General features: G+C 45.0%; 1 protein-coding gene across 2 annotated transcripts; it reads left to right on the top strand.

The window, feature by feature from the left end:
• Positions 1 to 755: 755 nt before the first annotated feature.
• On the top strand, positions 756 to 7,079 carry LOC124706670 (SNF2 domain-containing protein CLASSY 4-like). 2 transcript variants are annotated; one of them, XM_047238342.1, is made up of 5 exons: positions 756 to 2,393; positions 3,482 to 3,637; positions 3,721 to 5,699; positions 6,095 to 6,273; positions 6,761 to 7,079. In XM_047238342.1, the coding sequence occupies exons 1-3, from the start codon at positions 771 to 773 to the stop codon at positions 5,656 to 5,658; spliced, it is 3,717 nt and encodes a 1,238-aa protein (XP_047094298.1). In that variant the 5' UTR covers positions 756 to 770; the 3' UTR covers positions 5,659 to 5,699; positions 6,095 to 6,273; positions 6,761 to 7,079. The 2 variants fall into 2 exon arrangements, with proteins under 2 accessions (XP_047094298.1, XP_047094297.1); XM_047238341.1 differs by having other exon boundaries at positions 771 to 2,393; positions 6,095 to 6,370.
• Positions 7,080 to 11,590: the final 4,511 nt, after the last annotated feature.

Here is an 11,590-nt window from a genome sequence, read left to right as displayed (position 1 = left end):
AGGGCATCAGGTACCTCTCTCCTACCCCCACCTGACTCTCCGCCGTTGCAGAGCCCCCCTCCCGCATGGATCGCTCCGCTCGCCGCCGCGCCCGCGGCAGCGGAGAGACCCCTGCGCCGGCGCCGGCTTCATCCACGACCCCGCGCCGCCGCCGCCCCGGGGCGATCGTCATCGACCTCGACGACGACGACGGCGGCGGAGCGGCGCCGCCCAAGGCCGCGAGCAGGGGCGTCTCCTCCTCCTCCTCGGTTGCGCCGTTCGTGGGCGCCGTGGCGACGCGGACGCGATCGAGGAGCGTGGCGATGCAGCCGCCGGCGGAGGCCCCGACGGCGAAGAGGAGGAGGAGGAAGGGGACGCGCGCGGACGCCGACGCCGACGGCGGCGGAGGGAGCAAGGGCGCCGCGGCGTCGAGCGGCAACCGTCGTGGGCGCCCGCGGCGGGCCCCGGAGCCACGGCGGAGGCGCCGGGATGCGGAGTCGGAAGCGGAGGCAGAGGCGCCCGCCTGCGGTGACTGGGTGGAGGTGCCTCGGGTCGACGACCGTGGGACCAGAGGCAATGCTTCCGATGACTACGACAACGGCGAGCCTTGGTCTCGCGCTGGCGAGGCGTGTGGCATTGGTCAGGGCAACGGTGAGCATCACGGTTCTGCTGGTGCGAACGCAGTTGCGGAGGCCAGCAGGGTTGTTCCCCATTTCGAAAAAAAAAGTTCTACCGCCGGGAGCCGAATCACCGGGCATCGCGGGAACGGTGCTTCGGGCTCGGGCCGTGCGATGAACGAGGTGGTGTCAGGCGATGCGGATGGATTGACCCCCCTTGGTAGCGAGGTGGGCAGGCTAGGTGTTCGTCCTGATGCAGTTGAGGAATTAGTGGATGAAGAGGGTACGGAGAACCATCAGAACACGGAGTTGATACCGACTGCAGCATCTGAGGATGAATATGACGAGGAGATGTTGGAGGAGAGGCTGGTCGCGGATCTGATCCGTGCGTACAGCAACGGCGGCAATCCCGATGCCAATGGTGGTGATCCGGATGCGAACGAAGTGGACTCGGAGGCTGAGGATGAGATGGGGTTCACCGATGATGGCGGCGATGACCCTTCTATGCATGATGATCCAGAGGAATGCGGCATGTCCGAGCCAACAAACGGCAATGCCAAGGTGGGGATGCAGGATTTGGTACAGCACAACGCTGTTGACGAACCTAGGTGCCACGAGGAGGAGGAGGAGGAGGCAGATGTTGTGAAGAACGAGGTGGAGGCGCAAAGAGAAACGGCTACGGCCTTTAAACAAGGAGATTCGCATATCGAGATTCTTGATTCCGACGAGGAGGTGAAACTGCTCGATGGTGCCGGTGATTCCTTTAAGAGCAAGCCGCTGCGGCAAGCAAAGGCGCCGGTCGTGCCGTGTGTTGCGTGGAGGACTCGGTCGTCGTGGGGGGACAGGGTGTCGTACAACGCGTACTTTGAGGAACTGTCCGATGAGCCGAAAGAGGAGGACGATGATGATACGGAGGTGGAGCTGGATGAGGAGGAGGATGGTGACGACGACGGTGACAATAGCGCCAGTTGTGATGATGAAGAGGAAAAAGAGGAAGCACAGGAGGCGGAAGAGGCTGAAGACAGAAAGCGCAAGAGAGAAATTTACTCATCTTATCGGGGAATAAGGGCAGGACCTATGCCACTTTATATCAGTAGCGGTAAGAGAATTCAAAAGTCAACCCTGAAACGGTACAGCAACTCGAAGGCGCAGAGGCGGCCGAAAACCCACCGCAGAACTGACTCATCTGATGATGAAATAATTGATGATACTGTAGCACATGGTTTCGAGTGGGAGGTTGAGGAACATCCAGGGATTCAACCGCTTGACTTTGATGAAGATGACAGTGCGCGTACAGCGTGGAATGACAAACCTACGTATCAACAGAAGCAGTCACAGTTTACTTGGGATCTTGAGAGGAGGAAAAGGCTGAAGCTTGAGGGAACTAAGAAGGAACGTAAATTGTATGAGCGGCATTTGGACTCGGATTCCAACTCATCGGGTTCCGGTCAGAATAAAAAGCATGGTGGTGATAGCAATAGTGGGAGAAAGAAGAAGCATCTGTCAACAAAATCTGGCAAGAAATCCAGCAGTTCAGTCATGCTAAAGCGGCAGTCTCTTCTGAAGCTTCTGATGGATAAGATGAGTAGCGATAAAGATGGAGAATTCCCTCCTTTTTACCAGCATCCTCATTTCGATCATAATTTCAAGGACTCCCAGCCATTGGTATTCTCATTTGGGGATGAAGATCCTATACCAGCTGACAGCTCAGATCAAAATGCTGAACTTGATCCGCTATGGGCTGAATTTGACTTTGCTCTAGAGTCAGAGAATATTGGAACTTATTATGATGACGAGGTACGATTTGTATTGCAGTATCACGATTTATCTCTGACATATGGCTGCCATTCTTCTGTTTCCTGTCATGGTATTGATTTGATTAAGTGCCTTTCAGGCCTTATGTCAAATAAAAAGTGCCTTTCAGGTTTAGAAATCTTTTGAATGAAGGCCACAATTTTTTACTCCCTCCGTCCCGGTGTATAGGTCACGCGCATATCCCTAGGTCGTCAATTTGACAAATATACTCCCTCCATATCTAAAAAAAAAAGTTGCGAAGATTTTTTTAGGAACGGATGGAGTGCTATAAATTATACAACACAAAAATTAGAAAAATCTGTGACATCCTTTTCGGGGCAGAGGGAGTACCATTAGAAAGTATAACATCTGAAGTTTCTAATGATATATGTTTTGTAACATATACCTTGTATTACGTTTGTCAAATTGATGATCTAGGGATACAGTTGCTTAAACAATACTTGGCTATAAGCTGATAAGTAATAATTTTAGTTACTTAACAAGTGCCTTTCCGGATCTTTAGAATTATGAAGATAACGAAGCTAATTATTTTTAAAAATATATATTGCTATAGGCAAAGAGTCGCAAACTGAGTAGAAGTATTGATGGGACTTCAGAATCACAAAGATAACAAAGATATTTATTTAAAATATATGTAGTAGTGTAGTACATGGGCTTAATATTCCAGCAAATATAGTTATTCAAGATATAATGGGGGGCTGGCCACTGTATTCTCAGATAAAAGAGATAGGATTGTATAATTTTGTAAGTTAAATGTTTCCACTATTTAATGGAACACATTTTGGGAATGTGGGAATGATTACACCTGTCAACTAATGTGGTGTTAACAAGGACATACAACTATGGGAGATATGTATTCTGAACATTTCTGCCTCCTTAGAAACTAAACAATCCTGGATGCTGTCTCTATTACACTAGAACAGCGTTTGAAGGTCACATCCAGGAGATTCTGATCATGTATGACTATATCGTCACACTCATCCAAGACTTTCTGTTGTGTCATATGCTTTAATTTGTAGCATCTTCTCCGAGGCAACGGATTGAAATGATTAGCTTCTATTATTTTGTAGCATCAAGGAGAGAGAAATGTGTTAGATCTTGGACTTGCTTCTACAACACCTTGTTCTCGAGGGAAGCATGAATTTATTATTGATGATCAGATAGGAATCAGATGCAAATACTGCTCCTTGGTAAATCTGGAAATCAGATTTGTTTTACCGTCAATGGTAAGCTTTGTATTTCCTCAAAATTTTAGCTTGCTTTCCACAACGAAGTAAGTGTCATCATTTGACTCGTTGTTTCATTTCAGGTCTCAAATTATGCAGAGAAACCTGAATGGCGAAATGGATCTTTTTTGAAGGATGCATTGATGTATCATGATCTTTGTGAACAAGCAGCAAGTGTTGATGGGAAATCGCAAGATTTCCATCTCTATGGAACAGTGTGGGATCTCATTCCTGGTGCCATTACTACATTGTATCACCATCAACGTGAAGCAATTGAATTTATGTGGTCAAATCTAGTCGGTGATATTAGGCTTGATGAGCTGAAGCATGGGGCTAAACCTGATGTTGTTGGAGGATGTGTGATCTGTCATGCCCCAGGGACAGGAAAGACACGTTTAGCTATTGTGTTTATCCAGACATATATGAAGGTATTTCCAGACTGTCGGCCGGTGATCATTGCACCTCGTGGGATGTTGTTTGCTTGGGAAGAGGAGTTCAAGAAATGGGATGTCAATGTTCCTTTCCATATAATGAACACTACAGAGTACTCAGGGAAAGAAGACAGAGACATATGTAGCTTAATTAAGAAGAAGCATCGGACAGAAAAATTGACAAGGCTTGTAAAACTTCTTTCATGGAACAAGGGTCATGGTATTCTTGGAATAAGTTATGGCCTATATATGAAACTAACATCTGAAAAGGCTGGCGGCACTGGAGAAAACAAAGTAAGAAGCATTCTTCTTGACAATCCTGGTTTGCTTGTCCTGGATGAAGGGCACACACCTAGGAATGAACGCAGTGTGATGTGGAAGACGTTGGGAAAAGTTAAAACTGAGAAGCGCATTATTCTATCTGGAACTCCGTTCCAAAACAATTTTCTTGAGCTCTACAATATACTTTGTTTGGTAAGGCCCAGGTTTGGTGAGATGTTTTTGACTAAAACAAAAGCGGGTAGAAGGCACAATGCCTCAAAGAAGCCCCGGGATAAATTTTCTGATAAATATGAAAAAGGAGTTTGGGCTTCATTAACTAGTAATGTAGCTGATGACAATGCTGAGAAAGTAAGATCAATATTGAAGCCATTCGTCCATATCCATAATGGCACCATTCTTCGAACACTTCCAGGGCTTAGAGAGAGTGTTATTGTATTGAAACCTCCTCCCCTTCAGAAGAGCATCATTAGAAAAGTGGAAAATGTTGGTTCTGGTAATAATTTTGAGCATGAATATGTTGTTTCTTTAGCCTCCACACATCCTTCTCTTGTAACTGCCATCAATATGTCTGAAGAGGAGGCTTCACTTATTGATAAACCTATGCTTGAGAGGATAAGGTCAAATCCCTACGAAGGGGTGAAAACAAGATTTGTAATTGAAGTTGTTCGGTTGTGTGAAGCACTGAAAGAAAAGGTATTGATCTTTAGTCAATTTATTCAGCCATTAGAACTGATCAAAGAACATCTGCGCAAGTTTTTCAAATGGAGAGAAGGGAAAGAGATTCTCCAGATGGACGGAAAGATCCTTCCAAGATACCGTCAGACTTCAATTGAAGTTTTCAATAATCCAGATAGTGATGCGAGGGTGTTACTTGCATCTACAAGAGCTTGTTGTGAAGGAATTAGCCTAACAGGAGCTTCAAGAGTTGTGCTTCTAGATGTTGTCTGGAATCCTGCAGTTGGAAGGCAAGCTATCAGCAGGGCATTTAGGATAGGACAGAAGAAATTTGTGTACACATACAATTTAATAACTTATGGAACAGGTGAAGGTGACAAATATGACAGGCAAGCAGAGAAGGATCACTTGTCCAAGTTGGTCTTCTCTGCAGAAGATGAGTTCGATAATGTCAGGAACATGCTATCAAAAGCTGAAATGGATCAATGTTCTAAGTTAATTTCCCAGGATAAGGTTCTGCAGGAGATGGCTTCACATGACCAACTAAAAGGCATGTTCTTAAAGATACACTATCCACCAACTGAATCAAACATGGTTTTTACTTACAACCAGATTTCCCCTGAGGTGATTTAATGGTAACACCAGCATCAGTATTGGTTAACTCCAATTACAAGGTATGCTCTTAAACGTCAGGTTTCCTCACGTAATTATATGTCAACTATTGTGTTGTAGCATTTGATTGGTTCTATAATTCTTATTCAAAAACTTAATAAATTTAGCACGTGGTTGCTGGGACCTTTTGTGGTTTTTGTGGTCTGTCCCGTTATACTCTGATAATGTAATCCGGCTCACTGCCAGTGGAAGGCATGTGGGGGAAAATTCCTTTTGGGTTGTGCATCTGCAACTTGACTGCTCTTTCATGTTTATAATTTGTATATATATAGTTTCATTTAGCATAATATTTGTATAATTTGTTGATGTCTGAATCTGGGTATCATTGTATCATGTTGGTTTCATTATTTTTGTTGTCTGTCATTGTTTTGGTTAACACCTGCTTTATCTTTTACAGTACCTATGTCTGTCCATGGAGCTGTTTGCAACTGATGCCAATGACAAAAAAGTGAAGGAGTTTACTACTGTCTTCATGGCTAGAGGATACTAAATCTTTGTGTAAACTCTGTGCCAGAACACATTTCCAACTATGCAGAGTGCAGTCCTTATTGGTTTGTGCTGGCACTTGTCTACATGGTAAGATATTTACATCAGCCACATGTATACATGACATTCTGGAATGGCCATCATTTGCTAATTGCAAGTGTGGCGGTTGCTGCCAAATTCGCAGATGGTGCGTAAGTACCCCTGCAGCTGCTATTCAGTCATATTCTTTGTACATATGCTTTTCCTGGAAGCATGTTTTAACATTGTACATAAAGTCAACTTAAGAAGTGTCAATATACCTGCTTCCCAGCTCCCTAGGTTATGTCGAGATATACTTTCTTGGTGTTGCACTAACTGCTGTACTATATTTGTTAAAAAAAACTAATGCTGTACTACTAAATTTGGATATTTTATTCCCACAGTAAGCATTTTTTTTATCCCTCCGTACCGAAATATTTCCCCCAATCCTTTGCATAGAACCAATAAGCATTTGTATCATGCTGATTTTGTTTCTGAAAGAGCAAGGACAAACATTTGCACAGGTTTCCCAGTAACTTTGTCAATACATATCTTGCAGGCTTCTCAACAGTGCAAACAAGCATTTTATGCGAGAATGGGAGGAATCGGCAGAATCGAGCTTATTACTGACTTCAGCCTGAAACGGAATCTAGAGACGTTTGGGAGCTACTGCTTGGAGTCGTGCTCAATGTCTGGCAGCGCATTAGAAAACAACAGACTGAAGATTATCCATTTCAGAATATGCTGGCAACGTGATGAGTATTCTGTGTGCATATGAATCTGGCTTTTCATGAGTTTTTGTTTTAAAGGAGGCAAAAGCTTTGCGTTGTCTCATGAATTAAGAAGAACAAAATTGTCTGGTTAATTACCAGGATATCGGACGAAAGCCGTTACAAATGCACCAATATAGTCATGGAACATGGTCACATTCCCCTCCCTCTAATCCACACTCCACACTCACACACGAAGCAAATATATCGTCCAAAAGGAAACTGTGTCGAGGTTGCCATCAGGTATTCAGGTGTCATTGTCATCGCCCCTCAAGCAAGCGACTTCGATTTCACTTTCATAACAAGAACATACGTTGGAACTCATGGCGGCCAAACAGTCGGCCACTCATCTCAACGACTCGACACCGCTGACACTAGTGGCGGACATTGCAGAAAGAACTCCGATCGTGCGCAACGACCAAGCCCTCACAATCATACACCTATCTCCCTCCATGGCTCCATCATCACCGCAAAAGCTCCCCGTGGGAGTTCCATGTTCCCATAAAGAGAAGGCGAGGCACGAGACACACCTCCTACACGCTAAGAGCATGACTGGTTGCTAGCAGGGTTTGCTCGCATCTATGAAATATGGCTCCGTAGATGTTGCCCGAGGAAATGCAACCTCTAATTCACTTTGTGCAAGTTGTTTGGTTGGAAACAATTTCTACTCCGCATTAATTGTGAAGTAAAGTCTTTGGCGTTTGGTTGCCAACAAATCGTGTTTCAACAAATGCAACAGTTATTTGGTTACATCCTGTTTGCCGAATACGATCACCTCCTACCCTTTTTAGTGCACTTACCCAGTTCGCCATATAGTTCGCCATATATAATCAGAAGGTGTTTGACACAATACGAAATGACAGAACGACAATCATAGATCACATAATCAGCAATGCTAGCAAATGGATACTAGTTCTAGCAGTGAATCATAGTGTTGCACCACGAGTTGACGAACTCGTGATGCAACATAAGTTCATCAATCGAGGGGTTACGTAAATACCATCTCACAAAATATATAGACGTGCCATCAGTGCTGAGAAAACCTAGCTACTCTAAACAAGCACAGCAACAAGCATACAATGCTCTGGCTCCTTGGAGGTGGACCGCGGCGGGAGTGAGCGGAGCAGCCGGAACACGGCCGACGTAGATCTTCTTCATCTGAGCATAGTTCTCTTTAGGCTTGTTGATGAGATCCGTGTTCCTTGGGTGAGTGATAAGGGGTGGCCCGATCTTCTCAGTAAGCAACGGTGGTGATGATGATCACGGGGTGATGGCAGCGGAGGAACACGACGATGAAGTGGATGATAACTTGTATGACGCAACGAGATCTCTCGATTGGTCCCTGTCGCCAATGCAACGGCTCTCAACCCCGCAAGATATTCGCAACTCCACACACTTGCGCACGTAGCCGCCGACCACGAAGCGGTAAGTTGCAACCGTCTAATTCCCAATGGAACAAGCAGATCACACAAGACTTATACAGGATCTACACAATATCCAAGCAATATGGTGTAGGGAATTCAATAGTTTTGCGAGCAAACAACTAAGAACTAGGGTTTATCTTAAACGTGGTCTAAAGCAGCTAGGGGGCGTCCTGGGCACTTATATAGGTGTCCGGGACGAGTTCTGGTCGAAAAGATACAAAAATAACCGACCCAGAATAGATCTGGTCGAGACAGACTCGGACTGGTCCGGTCTGGGATCCGGTCAACCGGGCTGTGGACCGGGCTGTCCGGTTTGTGGTCCGGTCAACCGGGCTGTGGACCGGCCGGTCCGGTCGGTGGTCCGGTCAACCGGTCGGAAACCGGGAAACTGCGAAGTTTCCGGTCTCGCCCCGGTACGATAAATTCCCTCCGGTTGGTGGCCGGTTTACGACCGGTCGACCGGGCCAGGGACCGGGCTGGCCGGTCCGGGGGCCGGTCGGACCGAGTTCTGGACCGGCCTGGACTTCTTCTTCTCCTCTCGCGCATTCCTCCCGCTCCTCCCTCGCGCGTCCATGAGATATCTTCATGTCCAGCTCCATGTCCAAGCTTCACGGCCCTCTTGACGTCCGTCTTCATGTCCAGCTGCTCCTCTCCTCGTGCGATGCTTGTCTCCTCTTGATACCTGATGATACATAAGTAATAGGACTTAGGCAGTATAAAGTTCTCATCAATCAAAGTATCGTTTAAGAACAAGTTCACTCGTTGTTTAAGTAGCTTCGCACGAGCTCTTGTAATTGGTCCAATCCGAACTTCATTGGACTTGAGCTTCACAGACGGGTTCATCTTCATTTGTTAATGACGGAGGTAGTAGTGAGGTAGGGATGTCCTCATCATCTCCCCCCTTCAAAAGGCGTCGACCCCGACGCTCCAAGGTCTTCTCCGTCATATGGTGTCAAATCAGCAACATTGAAAGAATTACTGACACCAAACTCATCAACTGGAAGATCTATCGAGTATGCATTATCATTGATCTTGGCAAGCACTTTGTAAGGACCAGCACCACGAGGCTTCAACTTAGACTTTCGCAGCTTCGGGAACCTATCCTTGCGAAAATGTACCCAGACCATATCACCAGGCTTGAACAACATCTCTTTGCGCTTCTTGTTCATCCTTGCAGCATTGCTCTTGCCTTTCTTCTCGATCAACTCTTTAGTCTTCACATGGATCTTACGCACAAAATCTGCCCTCTTGGATGCCTCCATATTAACTCTCTCATGTATGGGCAAAGGCAACAAGTCAAGTGGAGTAATGGGTTTGAAACCATACACCACCTCAAAAGGACACAGCTCCGTGGTAGAATGTACCGCCCTGTTGTAAGCAAACTCCACATGCGGCAAACACTCTTCCCACTCCTTCAGGTTCTTCTTGATCATGGATCTCAACGGTTGTGACAAGGTTCGATTCACCACCTCAGTTTGACCATCAGTTTGAGGATGACAAGTAGTACTCGAACGGTAGCTTTGTCCCCGGCTTTCCCCAAAGTGTCTTCCGAAGTAGCTCATGAACTTCACATCACGATCGAAACAATAATCTTCGGGACTCCATGTAGTCGAACAATCTCCCCGAAAAACAGAGTTAGCAATATGCGACGCATCGTCGCTTTTGTGGCAGGCAATAAAGTGTGACATCTTAGAAAATCTGTCCACTACCACAAATATAGAATCATGGCCCCTTTTAGTACGCGGCAAACCCAACACAAAATCCATACTAATATCTTCCCAAGGTGTAGTAGGTGCCGGTAACGGAGTATACAAACCGTGAGGCTTCAGCTTGGACTTGGACTTGTTGCAAGTAATGCACCTCTTCACATACCTGTCCACGTCCCGCCTCATCTTTGGCCAATAAAAATGATCGGCGAGCATGAGTAGCGTCTTCTCACGCCCAAAGTGACCCATCAAACCTCCGGCATGTGATTCCTGCAATAAGAGCAAACGCACGGACGATTCCGGAACACATAGTTTGTTAGCTCTAAACAAGAACCCATCATGTATGTGATATTTTTCCCATGCTTTACCAAGAGCACATAAGCGATATGGTTCAGCAAAATCATGATCAGTAGCATACAAATCACATAGTATCTCTAAACCAGGAATTTTAACATCAAGTTGAGTTAAAAGCATATTCTTCCTAGATAGAGCATCAGCAACAATATTATCTTTTCCCTTCTTATGTTTAATGATGTATGGAAAAGACTCAATGAACTCAACCCACTTAGCTAAACGCTTATGCAAAGTAGATTGGGCTTTCAGGTATTTTAAAGCTTCATGATCAGAATGTATGATAAATTCTTTTGGCCACAAGTAATGTTGCCAAACCTCAAGAACTCTAATTAAAGCATACAATTCTTTATCATATATACGATAGTTCAACTTAGCACCGGATAATTTCTCAGAAAAATATGCAATTGGGCGACCCTCTTGCATCAACACACCACCAATTCCAATACCACTAGCATCACATTCAATCTCAAATTGCTTATTGAAATCAGGAAGTGCAAGCAACGGTGCAGAAGTTAACAATCGTTTCAGTTCATCAAAAGCATGATCTTGGGCAACGCCCCACTCAAAGACAACACCCTTTTTAGTCAATTCATTCAAAGGTGCAGCAATAGTAGAAAAATTGGGCACAAAACGGCGATAAAACCCAGCTAAACCATGAAAACTTCTAACTTGACTCACATTCATGGGAGTAGGCCAATTTTGAATAGCTTCAATTTTAGACACATCTACTTCTACTCCATGCTTAGAGACAACATAACCCAGAAATATGACCTTATCTTTGCAAAATGTGCACTTCTCAAGATTACCATAGAGTTTATTATCACGCAACACTTGCAAAACATGTCGAATATGTATAGTATGATCAGATTCATTGCGGCTGTAGATTAATATGTCATCAAAGTATACAACCACAAATTTGCCAATAAATTCACGCAAAACATGGTTCGTTAGTCTCATGAAAGTGCTAGGTGCATTAGTTAACCCAAAAGGCATTACTAACCACTCATATAAACCAAATTTTGTTTTAAAGGCTGTTTTCCACTCATCCCCTTCTTTCATCCTAATTTGATGATAACCACTACGCAAATCAATTTTAGAGAACACAAGACGACACCACTCAATTCATCTAGCATAT

This window comes from Lolium rigidum, chromosome 4, assembly GCF_022539505.1.
Source record: "Lolium rigidum isolate FL_2022 chromosome 4, APGP_CSIRO_Lrig_0.1, whole genome shotgun sequence".
NCBI lineage: Eukaryota > Viridiplantae > Streptophyta > Magnoliopsida > Poales > Poaceae > Lolium > Lolium rigidum.
Note: the sequence above shows the minus strand (reverse complement) of the source record. Positions and strands in the feature narration are given on the sequence as shown.